This window comes from Dicentrarchus labrax, unplaced genomic scaffold (assembly GCF_905237075.1).
Source record: "Dicentrarchus labrax unplaced genomic scaffold, dlabrax2021, whole genome shotgun sequence".
Taxonomy (NCBI): domain Eukaryota; kingdom Metazoa; phylum Chordata; class Actinopteri; family Moronidae; genus Dicentrarchus; species Dicentrarchus labrax.
In genome coordinates this window covers 10,093,239-10,114,147 of record NW_026136714.1, presented here as the reverse complement: position 1 = coordinate 10,114,147, position 20,909 = coordinate 10,093,239, and the positions used below count along the sequence as shown (strand labels likewise).

The 20,909-nt window shown below is 39.2% G+C and overlaps 2 protein-coding genes across 3 annotated transcripts in view; one reads left to right on the top strand and one right to left on the bottom strand.

Moving 5' to 3' along the window:
* Positions 1-16,207, top strand: part of bmpr1ba (bone morphogenetic protein receptor, type IBa) — a 65,001-nt gene extending 48,794 nt beyond the window's left edge. Inside the window, exons 4-13 of the mRNA XM_051421638.1 lie at positions 9,378-9,540; positions 9,736-9,835; positions 10,345-10,447; positions 11,359-11,455; positions 11,602-11,740; positions 12,064-12,256; positions 13,149-13,446; positions 13,652-13,827; positions 13,978-14,108; positions 14,196-16,207. Coding sequence (XP_051277598.1) covers positions 9,378-9,540; positions 9,736-9,835; positions 10,345-10,447; positions 11,359-11,455; positions 11,602-11,740; positions 12,064-12,256; positions 13,149-13,446; positions 13,652-13,827; positions 13,978-14,108; positions 14,196-14,321 — 1,526 coding nt within the window. The 3' untranslated portion in view covers positions 14,322-16,207. The remainder of the gene's footprint in view (positions 1-9,377; positions 9,541-9,735; positions 9,836-10,344; positions 10,448-11,358; positions 11,456-11,601; positions 11,741-12,063; positions 12,257-13,148; positions 13,447-13,651; positions 13,828-13,977; positions 14,109-14,195) is intronic.
* Positions 16,208-16,642: 435 nt separating this feature from the next.
* Positions 16,643-20,909, bottom strand: part of unc5ca (unc-5 netrin receptor Ca) — a 183,682-nt gene continuing 179,415 nt past the window's right edge. For both annotated transcript variants that reach the window (XM_051421607.1, XM_051421608.1), the window contains one exon: positions 16,643-20,604. In XM_051421607.1, coding sequence (XP_051277567.1) covers positions 20,442-20,604 — 163 coding nt within the window. In that variant the 3' untranslated portion in view covers positions 16,643-20,441. The remainder of the gene's footprint in view (positions 20,605-20,909) is intronic.

Here is a 20,909-nt window from a genome sequence, read left to right as displayed (position 1 = left end):
AGTCATGGTGTGAGTGTGTATGAGGTTTTGCTAACGGACAAAGAGTGTTTTGATTGCACCTACCGAGGGCGAGATGTGTCCTGAAAGAGAAATTATAGTTTCTGGTATCTTATTACACACTCTGTGGAGCGTTTAGTTGGTTGATATGCATGTTGTGTCAGAACAGCAGAGTGACACTGCATTTCCACGATAGGAGTCCAGTCAGGGTGGTCTCGTCAAGGATTAAACCATTTATAGAAACAATAAGGCACATTTGTGTTTGGCGGTGTGGCTCCTCTCCTGATGCTCCAGAACAAATCTAGACACAGACTTAACTCGATACTCATGAAACCCCTGGAAGAGCCTGGGATTCACAACATTTAACACACATTCTAAATTTAATTTGAATAACTCTCAGCACTGGATTAGGCTCTGGATGGAGGGAGTTAAAATCATTGAGGAGTAGGCATCGGTGTTTAAGAAAAGATTGTCACGTGGAGCAGAAATGTATGCAGAAAGACCAACAACCAGTTACCTGGTTGTTATAGTGACTTTATAGTTGGACATAACCCATGGCTGTAGGAAAAATGTGACATTAAAACAATCTTTAATAATAAAACTGAGTTTGACAGTGTTTTGTCTAGAAACACCCAAGAGCTCAGCATTGGAAGCCAAAAGTCATCAAACAATTGTATTCATTTCAGTGTTTTAATTGCATATTTGCCACAAAAGTTCAGGAGTGAACACAATGCAAATTGGTATTGAAGAAAATCATAATATGCCCATAGAAAGTCGGATCCAGGTCATAGAATATCTCAAAGTTCAAAGGCAACTCAACCAAGGTCAAAAACAGCTCACACAAAGTATATTTTCCCATCCCATATCAGTCGTACCAAAACAAGCTTGACCTGGGTTATTGTGAATGTTGTGTTACTGTGAACCATGTAAACAAACTCTTATCTTAATCTGAGTATTCGCTGTAATCAAGCTATTTGTGTGCATACCAATTGAACAAAGTTAAACTTATCTGGGACCCGCAGTTTGCCCATTGAGCCATTAAGGTTTATTAAGTGCCAGACTCACATTCGACCTTTGAATTAGCATTTCATTTCAGTCAATATTGTCTAGAGGAATAACATCCACTTACCCCTCTTTCTGCTCTACACTGCCCTTTTTCTCACCTCCCTCCATTCATGTAACACTTTCCTGTCTTTTATGCTTTTCTCTGTTGGTGTGCTATGTATTTGTGTCACTTTGAGTATTTATTTAAGGAAGACATACAGCTGATGTGTGTTTGAAGTGGGACAGTTTGTCAGCCAGGAAGGAAAAAAGTTTGCATTTGTGTCCCTGAATATTGTTTTGATCATGAGATGAACAACATATAGCATTAGTGTTTATTTGAGAAAGGAGATAAAGTTTGATTAAATTACAGCCTTCAATTTAAAAGTCCTGTTTAAGGATGGTTATCTTGTAACAGTGCAATATTGTACATATTTTTCTTTCTTTCTGTTGACCTTTATAAATTTCAGAAACTCATTTGAAAAACTTTCTGGTAATGTGATTGCTTGTCTCTAAATACATTGTTTCAGTAGTGTTCAATAGGTTTCTCTCTTCTTTGTTTTGGATCTATCTGGCATTTTCTAATGTCTCACATAGACACATATGCAAAAAAAGGTGCCATCATATGGCTAGACTTCTAGCAGCAAAGGATTGCATCTCCCAAAAATGCAAAGTATCTCTGCCATGCCGTCATTGTCCATTTCCCAAAACCACCTTTAGCTTTTGAGTGTGTGTCTGTGTGTTTTAATTGCTCTGTGATATACACACTGTGGGTGTCTGTGTGGAATTCTAAACTCAGGCTGTTATATTTGCCATTGCCAACTATCGACTTGGCGTGTGTGTGGCTATTGTTTATCAGTTTATAGGCCTGATTTCTGCATGCCACCATGATGGAACAATGAGTCACATGATGATATCACGGGAATAGCACATCCAATATGTTAAAAATAGCTGCCAAGTTTGAATTTACTGTGAGGGTGTGTGTATTGTAACCTAATGCTACTTATTACTCTATGTGATGGGTGCGCATCATAGTCCAACTATGCTATTCAGTCACTGGATCACACACTTAAAGTTTGCATTAGAAACCACATGTTGAAGGCTGTGGATCTAATGTCTGATTTGTGGTTACGATAAAATTGTTTGGAAGTTGTTATTTTTTTGCCATACTAGAGATGTAATCAAAAAAGAAATCAGAAACCACTGGTTATTAGAATCTGATTTGTTGTCAGTGTAACACGAATGCTTCCTATGTTTCTGAGGAAAACATTTCTTCGTCTTTGCCCATGTATTATAGATTATATTTCACCTTTTGTAAAAGTGTATTGTCATGCGTTAGCCATTCATACAACATTTTCTCTTGCAATTAGGTGTGTTTTTAAAGACTACACTCATATATTAATGCTGTGACAGGCACTGTATGTGCTGCGTGACTGTATGCTGTTGCAGGTGGTAAAACATTCCTTTGAGACATACACATCTGTCTGATGGTGGAGAAGAGTAGCTGCTTTAGGGGATCTGTAGGAGATCACCAATGCTTCTTATAGCTTCATCTGTCTTCCACAGTAATTGTTTGAAAAGAGATGTAGGAGGACATTTTCCATCTTCTTTGCATATATTATGAAATGCATCAACCCAGTTTAACTTTAACATTTGATCTTTGAAGTAAATATCAGCCAACTATTCTCATGGTTACACTTGAACAAAATGCCTCAATGTGCTCATCTGGATTTCAGTTTGATAGTTTTTGTTAGGGGTGGGGACTCTGGCTATTCAGTGTAATCAGTACAGTAAATCTTCAGGAAATTCAGTGATATAATTATTATTATTATTATTAATATTATTAGTGGAGATGTTCTGCTCCTTAAATTGCAATATTTCCTGCAACAATATAGCAAAATTACTTTGCCCGATTACTGTCTGTGGTGTTCAGTTTTAGCTGGTAGCATGTTGTCAAATCAGGAAAAAGTTTATGAGCAAGATTTGAACCAGTGAATTACTTACAGCCCCAGCCCACTGATCCAGCCGGATGCCCAGTGTCTGTGAATTGATGTGAGCTGTTTTGTTATGAGTAGGAGCCCACAGATGGCCATGAGAAGCTTTTGATGAAGAGACCAGCTGGTATCCTTTCTCTCTTTTCTTTGCTTTGCTCTCTCACACCTTAAAGGGCCGCTTCATCATTTCCTTGTATTCCAAAGGGAACGCTGAGGGCCTTCTGGAATGAACTCACAGTTCCGGAATCCTTGTGTACCTGTCACTCATCCCCATGAAAGGGGACACATGCACGCACACACCCCACTGGTCGCAGCATAAAGCTGGCAGATGACAGCTGTATAACCAGAGACTGGCACTGGCTCATTACTGCATCATTCATCAGTGTGACATAATGAAGGAATTTTTGAAGAGCTGTTGATGATGTTGTTTTGTCGGAGGACAGAATGGTTTAATGCAGCTCCAACAACTTCCCTTATATCTACTCTCATTAGGTTTTTTTGTGCTGGTTTTGCTAAAGAAAACATCTCAAAAGCTGTTTTCTGTCTAACCCACATGACATTACTTCCATATTTTTTGATTGGCTACTTGGTGGTCCGTCTCAATCTTGGTTCTTGGATAGGTACACAGCTTTTATCGTCCTATTTGTTTTTTGATTGATAGACTGTTTGATCAATTAAGGTAGTTTCCCAAGCTCTTATATGTCTACTTGTGCTTGAAATAGCATATTTTATTCAGAATATATCTGAGAGTTTTAGAAGAGTGCATTGATAGAGATGAGGGTGTAAAAAGTCTGTATCAGAGGAAAACAGCAGAGTGAGCTACTTTTGAAAGTTGTACAAGGAAAATGGAGTGCCCTCAAGGTACCCAAATATACAACAGAAACTGTAAGATTGTGTGCCTGTGAGCGAGGGCCTGAGATGCTAAAGAACCATTTTCTTGCTTTGTAACCAGTGTCACTAAGCACAACCTCTTAATCCGACTTTGGTGAGAGTAAGTAGTAAAAGCTAGTTTTCATGAGCATCGATATGTTTTTCAAAATTTATTTATGTCCCATAGTTTGCAAAAAATAAAATAAATTATGGGTAACTGTGATTTGCCTTGTGCCTCAAAATGGTATAAAGCAATTAAGATGAGAAAACTGAGAGTGAGAAAGCTTTGTCACAGAGCTCCAAGGCAAAACATATTTGAATTTCAAAGTAAGTTTAGCCAAACTAGTAAGAGAGACAACTTCAACTTCCCAGCATCCAGATCAGAAAGTGGGGTTCATTAAGACATTCCTGCACATGTGGGATGGCTCGGCTCATATCGACACTGACAGGAAGAAGAACATGGAGATAAGACTGGGTACTGAAAGTACATGGAAGTCGAGAGAGAGAGAGAGAAAGAGAGAGAGAGCAGGAGAAGAAAAACTTTTCACCTTCCATGTTTCTTTTGCTGTACCGACGGCACTGTCAAACACCAGCAAGATGAACTACTACTTAGAGGGAAGAAGGGGGCAGGAAGGGAGCAGTGTTGTCAAATGAGTGTGTCTTAAGTGGGAAGGGGGAGGCGGATAGTGTTTACATGGGCTCGGTGAAAGGGCTTTTCTGGTAGGCCTTGTTTGACATGGCCAGGATAACTAATGAATATGTTCTCTTTCTTTCTGTTTCCCCCTGTTCGTCTGTTTGTCTGTCTATCTTCCTTTTAAATCTCCTATCTTCATCTCACTATCTCATGCACGATATCCTGTCTAAATATCTGTCTTCTTTCTTTGTTTCCGTGTTTCAGTTTGTACAAAGCGGCATCTGTTGAAAAGAGGCCTTTTCGCTTTTGGGGATTTGTGGGGCCACAGTTGTTAATTGTATGTTTACAGTGGCCCCTATATCCTGCCATCAAGCCTGAAAAAAGTCTATAGGGGAGACCTGAAAGCTCATACTGGTATCTGAAAGGCCATTTTAGTGAAAGAGCTTGAAACAATTATAGTGTCAGTGAAGTGCCTGGAACTTCAGCCAGTTTCAGAGAACTTGCAGCATGTTTTGACATTAGTGGTACTTAGTAAGGTTTGGACTGGAGCCCTGTTGGTCAGTGCAGGTTTTATTTTTATAGGGGTTGCACTTAACAGCCAAGAGCAGACCACAGGAGCAATATTTTCCTATACTTCATGTTTACACTCATATTCCTTTACCTGTGTTAATGCCCCCTCAAACACCCAAGAATACATTATATTATGAAAAGCTGCCTTATCTCTGTATGAAGCTGTTTAGGACAATTTATACACTTTTCTTCCCAGCCAGTCTATGTATGTGTGATTTTACACCTCTAAGACTAAATACATTATCGTCTCCAAGGAGGCAGTCTTTTTTTTCTTGAAGATAAGATTTGAGGAGCATGCAGGGTCAGAGCATTCTTGCTTTATAAAACAGCAGAGTATTTGACCTTGGTGGCTCTCCCTCCCACAGACAGATGGGACCGGCTCAGAGAAAAACCTCAGGACGGATGAGAAATTCAGCAGTCTCTGTATTCAAAGCATTAAGTTGTCAGAGGTAGAAGACAAAGACAACAAAAAGGAAGAGAAACAAAAAAAAAAAACGTATTAAGATGAAGTAGTATGATAGTGGATCATGATTATGAGACAGAGATTGAGATGCAACACTTTTAAATAAGATAAGCCATTAAGTATTGGGTTTGGACACCTGGCTTTTCTTTTTGTCTCTTTCCTTGTTTTATCTCTCTTGCATCTTTCTTACATGCATGCACACACACAGAGCAGTATCCAGGGATCCCAGGTGCAGGATGGATGTGAAAGGCTTTGTGTTTTGTCAACAGCACAGCAGCACCTCATATGACTATCCAGTGGACTCACATAGGGAGTAGAGGGCAAAGAAAGTGGAAGATGAGAAGAGAAAAAGGGTGGGGTATAAGAAGAAGGCTGTGTGGGAGTTTGGAGAATGAAGTGGAGGAGAAAAAGGGGGAAAAAAAGAATACAACGTGAGTAGGTTTAACTGGTGTAAGATAAGTGGTAGATGCAGGAGAGAGGCAGAGACGGGCTAAAGACAGAGATAAAAGACAAGGAAGAAAGGGGGGGAGAGAGAGAGAGGTTGGCATCGAGTGAGACACAAAGTGAGTGAGCATTAGGGAGCAGGATGGAGTAAGTGATGGGAGGGAAGGGGGACAGAGTGAGAGAAAGGGTGGAAAAGGCCAGTGGCCTCTGCTCTGTCCCCTCTGTGCGCTGCTAAACTGCCCACCAGTTCCCCGCAGCTCTGTCACTTCTTGTTTGTTAATCCCCCTTTCTTCTCCCCCTCCTACTCTTCCTCGCTCCCTTTCTCTCAAATCGGTCAATTGTTAATGTGACCCCTTTAAACCCCACCGTCCCTCTCTTGCAGCATTGTCAACACATTATCAGTGTGTACAAGAGACACATTTAGAAAGGGAAGTGCTCGATGACAAATGACTATGCTTGTTAGAAAGAGTTTGCAAAAAGTATTATTTTACTGATACTCTTCCTTGTGCAAAGGAAAAACTAAAGAAACAGCACATGAATCTACGCTAGTAAATTCTTGTTTTTCATGTGTTTGGTACGACTATGGACTACTTGACATGACCAATGTCAACTCAAACCACAGGGCTTGTCAATGCATATAATAGTAATAGATCACAGTCAACATGACTGAGATGAATTAGCACAACCATCTCATCGATTGAACACCATTTACTCCTTGATCGTAACTTAATTTAAAGTATCAGATCAGAATATAACTGTGTTTTATCTTTCTAATATCATTAGCTGTGATTTGCTTTTCTTGAAACTTTAGTCACTGAATTTGTCACTTTTGTTAATGCAAATTCAATACACTGACAGCAAAGCCCATAAAGTGACAGCGAAATAAATCAAGTTTCTGAAGCACATATACATTGTCAATGTGCATGCATGTTTCAGCTTAAGTGTGTAGTGATGCACGTGTGTATGTTTTAGTCCATTAGGGAGCTGTAAGTGTTCATCCCTAGAGGAAGTTCTTTGATATTTTGTGAAAGACAGTTGAGCTCAGATAAAAGAGAAGATACCATCAATTTTCTGATGTTTGAGTGTCAGTACATAACCACCATGGAAATATACAGCACATATTAAAGGTTCCATTGAATCCAATTAGTTTTTCACAGGTGAGGGTCTTTTATAGATTTTCTTCCTATCCAATGAGCATATGATTAGCCCTTGCTTTTCATTAGCCACACCCAACTAGAAATACATATTCTATCAAGGACACTACAGATGGACATATATTTCAATGGGAATATCAAACTAGCAATACCCTTCATTATAATATATTCCAACAAAATTATTGACCGTGAAGTAATTGTACTTCAGTGCTTGTACTTCCAGGAGGATTTGCTCAGTGTTAACACTAACTAAAAAATATAAAAGCTGACTTCAAAGCTGAAACTAAAACATGAGTATTTCAAATTCCCTGCCACTGCCTGCCTTTGTTTCATAATGGAACTACTATACGACAGACTATTGCATAGACATTAAAGTTGCTGAACCAAAGGCTGTTACTGTGATTGACCACATGAGCTAAGAATGGAGAACAGTTAAAAACATCAGAAAATATAGTGGCCACGCTGCCACACTAGTACTGGGTCGCTCGCATTAGTTACAAGCTGTTTATGGCTAGGCCACTTGCTTTTGGATCAGCTTTTTAATGTAGACAAACAGGACCCACAGTCATAACTTATGTTTCACACTTTTTTCACAAGGACTACATGTTGAAAAACCATACTTTTGTTGCACTTGAGGACAATCCAGCTTCACCCCCCCAAAGAAAAGAAAAGCTAAAACCCATGAGAAGTGGCCAGCAGTTGGAATTTCCCAGTGCTCAGCCAGTGTTGGCATTTATGTCATTTTGGCATGCATCACACATCCATTTCTGCACACATCCATCTTTCTTGAAAGTTTTGAACCTATATGAAACTAGATGCAGTTTCTGTGCCTTCAGTTTCTAAGAAGGTTATCTCAATCACCCATACTTTACTGTATGTCACTTTCACTAATTGGTTGATACATTCTGGCTGTGCATTTATAATTATCCCATTCTTTGTGATCTGCTTAAAAAAAACAACTAAGAAATGAGAGGTTGAAAAGGGAGTAGGGGAGCAGATTCTGTATCTGCTAGTAGTTTATTTCAGAGAGGAAGGACTATCTCCGCTTGCAGCTGTTAAGCATCTGGTCTCAATGATCATGCTGGAATGAATGAAAATCTTAAAAGCCGTGAAGGAAAGACACTTCTGTGATCCTTTTTTCCCTCAAGTGACAAACAGGTGTCCTTTTGAAATCTGATAAGTAGTGAATACAACAGCTTTGTTCTAGTTCTTAGGATCTGTATCAGTTGTAAGAGTAAAAAAACATTTGCTTTTCACAATATCAGGTGTTCGAGCATGTATTTATTTTCTATATGTTGCATGTTTTTTGTCTTATTTATTTATTTATATCTTTTAGTGAATAAATATCTATCTCACAATAGTAAGATAGATTATATTTCAGTTCATATGGAATGGGTTTATCAAATGAATACAGAGTATGCACGAAATTGATATTTGGCTCTGACCTTGTCACTCCCTGCAAGCACCAGCACAGCAAAGATCAGGGAGTGAAGATATTAAACTTGTCCACCACTTACAAACCTACAGGTGGATGCTAGGCTCATGAAATGCACAATGAACAGCTGAAGCCGTGGCAGAATCACAGTAATGAAATCGCACAACTACAGCATTAAAACAGCATAATAAATGTCCCAAAGAACACAATTGACAATTAAAAGTGCAAAAGAGATCTGCGAGAGAACAGATCAGTGGCCTTGCATACCTCAATCAGACAAGGACGGAACAAAGCATGTTAAAGTAGGAAAGGCTTGCTCATGTTGGGTGTGTTGTTATATGGGTGTCTAGTATATCAAAGCAGAGTACCTTGAAATGTCTCCCTAACTAACCCACAGGCTCTTTGTCTGTCAGAGCATGTTTCACTACATATTAAATACATGATACATTGCTCTTTCCAACGTATAACACAACATTTCTTAATGTTATTATAACTTTTTCCCCCGTTCAGTAAGCTTCACAGATAATGAAACCCCCTACGTCTGGCTATGTTACTGCAAATACTTGCAGGTTCTTCTTTGTTTCTTTTTCTAAAAACCCGGCAGCACAAGTTCATACATTTCATAGCATTAATAATGTAATTCCTGACCGTAGCAGTGTTTGTACTCTTTCCTCTATAAAAAAAAAAAGGATTATCCATGATTTATGAATGTAATTTCAATTTGTCTCTCTCCCAACTAAATGTATCCTAATTTATCATTTTGTCTGTTTTATAGGCAATATATTGGACAGTATGCTGCTGAGAGCATCCAATAAGGAGGCAGTGGAGAGTGGGAAGGAAGCAAGTGGCAGCACAGCTCCTGCGTCATCCTCTCAAAGACTACTTTGGTGTCACTGTTACCATCACTGCCCAGAAGATTCCACCAATAATACATGCAGGTATGGCAAGAAGTGAAATAAGCAAACAAAACTTGAAGAAACCACCATTTCAACTGTCCTGAAATCTCAAATAATAACACCAACACAACAATACATGTACCATGTATTCACAGACAGTGTGATGATACGTTTTTCCTAAGGTTACCAGTATGTTGGTGGTTGCATTACTTACTGTAGCTAAACCTTGTTTTCCAGGACGGATGGCTACTGTTTTTCCATGGTGGAGGAGGAGGGAGGGGTACCGGTCCAGACTGCAGGTTGCCTGGGGTTGGTCGGATCAGAGTTCCAGTGCAGGGTGAGTGGATGGCCATAACACTACAATCCACATTTTTTGCATCTCAGATCGTTACAAAATGTATACTTTAAGTGAGTAAGTGAATAAATTAGAAAATTCTGACCCTACTATAAGCAGTGTTCACTATTTGTGAGCCCCTTTATGACTTCTTTGTGACAAATTTAGAGTTGCAACTAACTAACTTTTTCTTTTGATTAATTGATGAATCTTTTACATATATATTGCTTATAAAATATGGAAAATGTTTATCACAGTTTCCCAGAGATGAAGGTAACATCTTCAAATTTTGTCTGGCCAACCGTCTAACATCTGAAGATTTTCATATTTGATAATCTGAATGCTGTTTCATGACGGAACAGTTAATCAATTGTCAAAAATTATTGAATATCTCTGCCATTCAACCAATAAGTGAATTGCCTTATCACTAACTTAATCAACAACTGAATGCAGAAAGTATAAAAAAGGAAAAGTGAAAAAGAGTTTAAAAAAATCACTTTTCTGTCTTCCAGGACACAGGGAACTCACGTCAGAGGAGATCGCTAGAGTGCTGTACGGACCAAGATTACTGTAACAAAAACCTGCATCCTACACTGCCACCACTCAAACCGCCTCGTAAGTTTATCTGTGTACTCTCATCCGTCCACAACTCTTTCTTGCCCATGAAACATAAAAAAGATTTTGAAGAGCCACTTGTCCTCCAGTCTGCTGGTGACAGTGACAATGATATAGACAGGGCCAGGAACTGTGACTGATGGTGTTACAGCACACAGGATTCAGAGATAGAGACATCGTGACATTGTCAAAAGAGTCAAAGATGGCTAAAGTGGGGGAGACAACGGGAGTTACTGTCAAACTGTCTTGCGGCTGGCCAAAGCTGCTGGGTGTCAAGAGAATACCGAGGTCTCTACCGTGTAGAACACTATACTCCATGTGCGCGCATGAGAGTCTTTCTGTGTATTTGAGAGACAGTAAGCCTAGATTCCCAGGGAAATCACAAGCCACAGCAGACAGCGAGGGCAGAGTCATCAATCTGAAACCCTATCATAGGGGATCAGGAAGAGAATTCATCGACTATGCTGAGGGCTTCCTCTCGCTGTTGACTGGGGGCCTTGAGGGAAAAGAGTGTGTGCTGGAACAAAATGAAAAATTGATGAGTGAAATATGATTTGTACTTGATTTACTGTACACCGGTTCTTTTAAGTGACTTGTAAGGATGAGTGATTTCTTGGTTGAATTTTCTCTGTTTCCTTCCCATGTTTTTTTTTTTTCTATTAGGGATATCAGAGGTTTTTATTAGATTTTTTTGTTTTGTTTTTCAGCGTAAGTTTCCTGAGTAGAAAATGTTTCATACATTCATTGCATTATTGTGGATCACTGGCAAAGAGAGTGAGAGCAGGGAAAGACAAATGTGATTGTGTTTTCTTTCAGACATTGATCCTGCCCCTCTCTTCTCTTCCATCTTACTTTTGTTCTCTCACCACCCCACCCACTATTTTTTCACCTCTTCATTGTTCCCCCTCTAGTCTACGTAGATGGAAAGATCCACCACATGGCCTTGTTGATCTCAGTCATTGTGTGCAGCATTATACTGGCTGCTATTATTGTCTTCTGCTACTTCAGGTAAATTACATCTGACTTTCAAACAAACACAAATCCAGATTAATTCACACTTCTTGCTACAGTTTACAGCAACATAGTACAGTTACCATTGCAGTACATATTCTTTGAAGTCGTAGGGTATGCTGAATAATTCTCTGTTTTTACAGGTATAAGCGCCAGGAGTCTCGTCCTCGGTACAGTATTGGTCTGGAGCAGGATGAGACCTACATCCCTCCTGGAGAATCTCTGAAGGACCTGATAGAGCAGTCACAAAGCTCTGGCTCAGGCTCAGGGCTCCCTCTATTGGTGAGATATACTTACTGCAGTGAAACACCTGTTAGATTAGGAAGAGGCTCCATTGATCACGTACGTGCACACATTAGAGCACATGGCACTTGATTACATTTTGTCTCATGTATTTCCATGTAGGAGTAGTGTGGGGATATAATGGTGGTTGATTTGATACGTACAATAAGATTGGAGTAGTTGTTTTCATGCATGTTCTACTTGGGAAAACATCCCAAAGTGTAAAATCATTATTCCTGATTTTTCTGGGGAGCTCCTATATCTATAATTTGGTTGAATCTCACATCAAATCTAACATATCCCTTTTCCATCCTTTGCCTCAGGTGCAGAGAACAATAGCCAAGCAGATCCAGATGGTGAAGCAGATAGGCAAGGGGAGGTATGGAGATGTTTGGATGGGTAGATGGAGGGGAGAAAAGGTGGCTGTTAAAGTGTTCTTCACCACGGAGGAGGCCAGTTGGTTCAGAGAGACTGAGATCTACCAGACCGTCTTAATGAGACATGAGAACATACTGGGTAAGACTGGTTACTGTCTTTGGTCACGTGTCTTTTTTGTTTCATATGTTACTTCTTGTTACTGATTTCTAGTCTCTGTTTCTATGTTTTTTGTCAGTCTTGTTCTTTCAGTCTCTCTAATTGTCTTTAGAATCAGTGTTGTGCTTAAAAACAATGGATGGATGGATTGGTTAATTTATAGGTGACTGATAAATTAATACCATATGGGTTTTGCAGAAAAATGTACAAAAACCTTACAATAAAAATGCCTGTTTAGACTGTGTCCATTTGTAACTATGCTGCACCACACTGCAGTCAGTGCCAAAACAGATCAATTATAGCCAAGAGACCGTACACCACAACAAATTATAAAGTTGACAACAACAGACTGCAAACCAAAGCTTGCATAATTAAACACCACAAGATGCATAGTAATTAAGTAGTGGGGCAAAAGATCACTTGCCAGTAAACTAGAAGACAGGCTAGATGCTGCAGTGCATAATGCTGCCTTCCACAGTCGATACTACATTTAGTTTTAATTTGAGCACTAGGATCTTTTTTCTGGATGTCATCAAACCCACCAAATCAGGCAATTGCCAAAAATATTGATATGTTAAATTAAATGCATTACAGCTTCCTTAAAATAAATTAAAATGTTTAAGCTCATTATACTGATTTTGCATGATTTAGACTAGTTAGTTTCAACAGTAACAAATTTGAAAAAAAAACACCTTTCACCACAGAATGCATGCTCAAAACACATTTATAAAAACCAAGATATTAATCTGAAAAATGAAACTGGTCTGTTCTGCTTTGTCAAATTTAGCCAGTGATGTGGAGATTTAGTACACAAAACAGTTCTCTGACTTTAGTGTAACTCTCTGCCTGTTAACATCCTTCATTCTCTGCACAGGTTTTATAGCTGCTGATATTAAAGGAACCGGCTCCTGGACCCAACTCTACCTAATCACCGACTACCATGAAAATAGCTCTTTGTACGACTACCTCAAATCAACCACTCTAGACAACAAAGCCATGCTGCGGCTTGCCTACACCTCTGTGTCAGGCCTTTGTCACCTCCATACTGAGATCTTTGGCACCCAGGGCAAACCTGCCATTGCTCACAGGGATCTGAAGAGTAAGAACATACTGGTGAAAAGAAATGGGACCTGCTGTATAGCAGACCTAGGACTTGCAGTCAAGTTTATCAGGTGAGTGTGTTAGAGAAGATGTGTTGCTGTTTGATTAAAATGTTCCTCTTTCATTTTTTATTTGAATCCTGAATTTAAGCTCTGGTAGAGGGTTGGAAATGTTCATAAATCAAAGTATTTTGTACTTATATAAATTCAAAGGATTCAGTGATGTGCAGGGCTAATTCATTTTTTCTTTAAAATTGCTACTTTGATCTTTCTGCAGTGACACCAATGAGGTGGACATCCCTCCCAACACTAGAGTCGGTACAAAGCGCTACATGCCTCCAGAGGTTCTGGACGAGACTCTGAACAAAAGTCATTTTCAGTCGTACATTATGGCCGACATGTACAGCTTTGGGCTCATACTCTGGGAGATCGCTCGGCGTTGTGTCTCCGGAGGTAAATACACAAACATCTTCTAAACACCAGACTGCCTCAAAAAATGAAACCTGTGCTTTGATGGCTCTAGTGTATGGATTTTAAATACTGTTACTTTTTTTTTTCGACAGAATTTATCAAACAATACATGAACAAACTTATTTGTTGCAGGGATCCTTGAAGAGTACCAGCTGCCTTACCATGAGTTAGTTCCTACAGACCCTTCTTATGAAGACATGAGAGAAGTGGTCTGCATCAAGAGACTACGACCATCCTTTCCTAATCGATGGAGCAGTGATGAGGTAAAATATACCAAAGAATGCCGTATATGCATGCACAAACACAAACAAGTGAATGACCTTGCTGACATAAATCTGTATCTCCTCCAGTGTTTGAGACAGATGAAGAAGCTGATGGGAGAATGCTGGGCCCACAGCCCAGCCTGCCGCCTCACAGCCCTACGGGTCAAAAAGACACTTGCCAAGATGTCAGAATCACAGGATATCAAGCTGTGAGCGGGCGATGCCAGGTGTGTGTTTACACACACAGAAAGGGCATTAACAATCACACTGGCTCTGCTCCGGGCTGCACAATCCTTTTTCCTGGGAAAAGGAGGCGGGACAGGAAGCAAGATCATCAGTTGGAGATCACAAATGATCCAGATGCCCAGAACTCTGCAATCCAAGTCCCCCCTAAAAAATGTATTACACGACTTCCGTGGTTAGCTAAAACTTTATAACAATCAGGCCCTGTGTGGCCTTGTTCTGTCCGTCAGAGAAGATGAGACATTTTCATTTCAGACTAGTGTAAGGACTCTAAAATCCTGTTCCTGTTCACATGCTCCAAAGGTCCTTGGAGAGAGTTTGACTTGGCACTGTAGCTGCAGAGATACACAAAACAAGCTACTGACCAGTGAGTGGATACTATATCACTGCTTTCCGTGAAAGCTACCCTACCTGTAGATGAAGGTCCGATTGATAGAACTGAAGGGATGTACTTTAAGGCAGTCTGTTATTACAGGATGACACCTCCTTTCTAAACACTGTCACCCCCACTACTGCCTTTAGGTTGTAATTGGATTGAACACATTTTTTTGTCACTCTTAAATTGACTTACAATGACTGACACTATGTGACAGAAAAAAAGCTTATTTTGAGGCTTTGATGTTTTGTTAACGCTGGTAACGTTTGTAGACACTGAAGAAAAGATAAACCTGTATTTCTGAGTTGTGATGGGATATGAAAGTTCAAACTCTTTAAGACTATATGTGAAAAATAAAGTTCATATGTCCAAATAAATTCTGGATTGAGGCTCTACATGCCTCTGTGTTTCCTTGCCCTTAAGTAAATAAAACCTGCGTGAGGATTGCATTGCAGTAATGGGAGCGATTGAAGCAGAACGGTGCCACCCGTAGGTGCTCCACAGCATAACAGGAAAGGAAGCCTGCCGAGGCAATCGAGAATTGTTACCTGTAGTGGTGACTTCTTACTTGATGACGTAATCTCTTATCTTATCTTATAAATGTTTGGAATTGTGCCTGTTTTAGATTAGGGGTACCTTGTCTTGGTGGACTGCTATCAATCACTCCCAGGACTGCAGAGGGACTATGCGATGTATATGTGTTTTTTAGGGAGCTGGACCTGAAGCTTTTACTTAAGATATAACAGTCAAACACACAGTTGAAAAAAACGTCCTAGAAAAACACCCCCAGCCATCCCTAAACTATCACACCACCAGAATTACCCTGTGGACATCACAAGGTCAATTTTCCCTGACCACCAGGCTGCCTCATACATGTAAATTAAAGTACACATTGAACTGTCTCACCATAATAAACCATTTGCAGCTGTCACACTGAAATCAAATGGCAGCTAAGTCATTAAAAAACCCATCATCTGGCTTCTGTTAGGCAAGTTTCTCCACTAATTCAAATTCTCATATAGTAGCAGGAGTATTAGGAAGCTTAAACAGCCTCACTGCCTCAGTGTGAAGTTCTCAAAGTAAATCTGGACACCTTTCATCATCACCGTTGGCAAACTGTTAGGTCCTCGACAGTGGTTTGCCATCACATCAGTACCAGTTGAGATTCCCCTCAAATAGCACTAATGCATTCATTTTTAACTGTTTTTTTTTTTTGTCTTTTTATAAAGGCATTGCTAAACTTTCTTTCAGGTCAACAACTTTATTCTTTTTTTTTTTTTGGGTCTCTGCTGACTAAAATAATGGGATGCTCTGTCACTGTTGAAGGTGTGGCAGATTTGTTGTGTTTTTAATGCCCTTATCTTTCTTCTTGGGTGTTGTGCCTTATTTAACCTGTACCTACTGTAGTTGTCTGTGAGAGAAAGTGGTGTTTTTATTCAGTAAAAAGGTTGAACATTCCCCCAATAAAGTGTTTCACTCATCCACATGGCTGATGCACAGTTTGTGGTGGCTGAATGAGGTGAATACTAACAAGTCACTTGGTACTGCCTCTTACTGTTAAGGCATGCTCTCCATATTTTCTTTGTTAAAAAAAAAGCAGCATGCCTCATTACAACTCACCGGTGCTGCTGAGCACACAGCATGTTAAATAGTGACGCCACAAGGATTTTCTGTTTCAATTTCCTCCCCTTCAGGGTACTTTATCCAACTAATTATTAAGTCTGGAACCTGTAAATATGAATTTCACAGAAAGAAGGTAGAAAATAGAAGCACTGCAAATCAAATGTATATATTCATGGTCTACAAATTGCATTTCTGACTGTTCCCCCTGACAGTTAGCTGTACTAGTACAATGTAAATGTAAAGCCATTTCCTGAAACATTCAAAATAAATAAGCCACCATATGCACCACACATTTTCAGCGTTGCTTATAAATATAATTTATTAATTGTCTTAAAAATTCTTTCTTACACTTTGTACAGAAAACAATTAGAGAAGATAGAGGCGAGCATTCAGCAAGATTGAGCAAGATTCATGAAGCGTGCCAGAATTAGCTAAAATTGACCAACACTACCCCGCACTAATCAAATCAAATCACTCCTGATAGTAAAATAAAAATGCACTTACAAGCACAGCTCTATTTATAGACTTCTATCATGATAACCAATGCCAAGTTTGCATAGTAGACACTGCTTTTACAAAAAAGGAAAGAAACTTAAATAAAAAACTTGAAACATACAAACTAGTATCTAACTGTACTGCTCTTTTTTATATGCTGAAATTTGCCAAATATAGCTGACAGTACACAACTGAACATACTGTGGATAGAAAATATTTTTACATACTTTGATATCTTAACACTACTTTCTTAATTTTCACATCACAAATGATCTCCTTCTGGAGGCCTACATTTGCTCTCCTCATATGTCTACTCCATTAACAAACAGTCTGTCCTGCTGGTAACATGTAGACTTACAACGTGGCATCAATCATATTTTGGGGCAAAGTTACACAGTAACTGGTAACTTACATTTCTTAACCAACTGTTTCCTTGTGCCTGGTCCACCACTTACACTTTGATCTTGTATTCTACATTTGAGTGAGTAAGAGATGTTGATGATCACATTGTATGAAAGAGACACCGTCATGACCTTTGGGTTCATATTTTGTTCTGAAACAAATTATGACTTTTATCCTTGAAATTTACACAATACTTCCCTTTGAATTTCTTCCCATCTGACATCAGCAGTTACATTTGAAAACTTATAAAACATCCACTCAGTCATTTAACCATACACCTTTTCCTAATTTGCTTAATAAGGCTGTTCGAAATTAAAACATACATAGTTTCGAGCCCTCCACGTCCACTGCGCCTGATTTTACATCGATGCAAGAGGTTGGATTTCTAACTCGCATATTTCCAACCGACTGAACAAAGAAAGAAAAATCAATGTGAAAAATCAATGTCTCAAGGTTTCCTCCTGTGTGGACAACCACCAAGATGAAATCTGTCATGAAGAGGTAAAAATCTGACCTTTTGCACCGGTGTTAACTCAGCCTTTGTTTGTCAGCCTGCTTGGTTTTCTCTACAATATCCTCCTTAGTATCTCCTCTACATATGTTCGGTTTCATATGGCGTCTCTCCATAGTTCAGAGTAGAAATATCTTAACCCCAGTTTTTGAATATTTTACATGTATTTCCTTTGAAGTGAATGTTCCTGTTGTCCTTTACATGGTGAATAGAGGTCTCGTCTCCAAGGGCATCTGACAATTATTCAAAAGCCACCAAAAATAAGGCTGTTTGTCGTTCCTCAAAGCTGGTTTGTTGGAGTTGCACCTTTTTCACCAGACACCGTTGACCTGAGTCAATGCATACATTTGAAAGCCAGCCTTGGTTCACAATATTGTTCTGCAAAACACAAATATATTACACTTCATTTTACATAAGCCCCTTTAGTTGGTATCTTGATTTTTAGCTCTAAATCGCAACTTTTTCAACAAATACACCATGAACTGGAATGTTAGGTGCCGACAGAACAGGTTTTTAGATAAAGGGCAACTAACTGATATGTTACAGATTTCATCCCACCCCCTAAAAACATTAAAATGGCAAAACAAAGTTAATGTAAAATAAAACAAGAATGACCACTGAAGAAAATTATTATGCTAATAAAGGGTCATTAGAATGAACATGATAATCATGTATTTACACGTTTCAGACGATAAAAAAAAACGTAAATGCTGTTATTCTTCAAAAGCCACTGGATGGTGCTAGTGACCAGCAAAGTCATGGTTGAGATCACAAATGAAATCACATGTGGCCTGACGGCAGATAACACAACTGACATCTTGTGATGATGGGACATATGAAAGAAATATATGCATATATATATATATATATATATATATATATATATATATATGTAAGCTATATATATTTTAGTAAATGAAAATAGGATTGATAAAATCTGTATATTGGGTACATTTAGCGGTAATGAATGATATCAGCTGTATTTAATTCACTATCACATAATACTATGGTACTTTGTATATTACTGTATTTTTAGTTCATCCCTTTTTGCTTCCTCTCACTTTTCTCTGAGTTGGACCCAGTCCAGAAACAAGCCCCGACAGTCTCACAGAGAGACTCCTGGATTTGAGGTCGTGGTTAACCAAATGTGGTAGCCACAGCTGGAGTTCCCCACCCTGCATCACCAAACAGCTCCTCTTTGGGGAGGAAACAGAGCAGCAGCATTACTGCATATAGCACGTTAACACTCGATTTTAGTTTGAGATGCATTCGCAGCTTAAAGATCATCGTTACATTGCTTCAAACTTGTGGTGGTGTGAAGCTGCATGAAGCGCAAAAGTTGTTGTATACAACTTTAAAACGAGCGAATGCTTGCGTCTTTGAAACTAACATATTAGTGTACTGTACTGTAGTATACTGTGCGTGAGAATGAATAGCTGACAGTCGGCATCTTTAGCTCGTTTATCTGTTTATCATAAGTGCAATCTTAAATATACCTCAAAACAGACAATTTCAAAAGTCTGTCACAACCTTAAAAATGGAAAACAAAACATTTTTTTTTTCTTGCATCCATCTGGAGTATAATCATCTTTGGATTGGCTTATTTAAGAAAATTAGAGGCACAAGTTCAAGGCGAGTGGACAGCAAGTTCAGCTACCTTTGACTTAGTACCTCTAGATTTCCTGTAACCTGGATGATTAAATATCACTCATGCACTTTGGAGGAAAGCCACAAACTCAATACATAATAAAACACAAATTTAGACATCATAGCCAAAAAGGGAAACTCTTGTCTTGGGCTTGTTTCTGGTCAGGATCCTTGATTGACAGTTACTGTGTAGCAAATTCTGTTAGCAGGAAATGATCCACACATATGGACAGCAGAATACATAGAGCGTTCCCTAGGAAACGATATAAAGACAACAAACTGTACTGGCAAACACGTACAGCCAAGTCTCACAAGAGAAGAGTGGGATCACGCCTTTGCCTCCCCTCTCTCATTATCTGTTTTCCATCCTGTTCGTACGGATGATCACCCGCGGCTTCTTCCATCATTTTATGTTTACGTCCTCTCTGCCTTTTGTAATCAGTTTAGCTTCTCTCTGTGTTTACTCTTACTAAAGAGTCTTGTCTCTAACACACTCTCTCCTTTTCCTAACTCCACCTTCTCACTCTTTTTAAATCAGTTTAGCTTCCCTCCCTTTATGATTCTGTTCTATTCCTATAGAGGTTTTCAAGGTCAGTACCTGCGTTGCTTCTTTTTTTCTCGTCTCTGCTTCTCTTTGTTCGGTATAAAGCAACAGCAAGAGAACAACTAGTGTTACACTGGACATGGTTTTCTTTTTTTTTTTTTAGGCGTGTATGTTTTGTTTGTTCCTGATAGACTCTGTGTTGTAAGTTGGGTTATCTCTCCTTCGGTCACAAACGACACTGCTGCGTTGCTCAAATAAACACACGAAGATACACACATAGTTCCAGCACCAGCTTGAGCACTTCTCGTTTAGTCTGTTACCATGTCGGCATGATTAACCTGGTATTTAACTGGTGCTCAATCACCATGGTGACAACTTTTCTTTTGCTCGCACCTAATTTGTTCATTGCCCTTGCTGCAGTATCAACCGTAGAGAATTAACATGTAATTGTCTCCAGAGTTCTGCCACTGTCACAGTAACCACGTTACTTGGTCAGTGTTCCGTTGTCATGGAGGCGAAGTTACTGTCATGGCGACCCATCTCTTCCAGCACAGCGGCCAGCTCATTTAGGTCTCCGTCAGGGAAATGCTGGGCCTCCCAGAGATCCAGGATCACACCTGTTGGACTGGACTTGGTGGCAAAGTAGTTCAGGTACCTGAAACAATGGTGAGGGACAAAAGATATGGTCGATATTTTATGACAGAAAAGGTTTGTTAGAGACGCAAAACATAGAAACACACAAACGCAAGACATGTTATATAATGAAATAATAACCAGTTACATAATCTTAGATATTAATTTTCTTAACAGCCTATTTGGAAAGTTTTAAATAACTTCAAGTGATGACATAATCGCTTGAAAAAAGTCAAACTGGAAGGAAGAAATTGTTGCAGTGTAGTGTCTCGGTCGTGTCTGAAAAGTATTCTGAAAAGACGGAAAAGTGAATCATTCTGCTTTCTC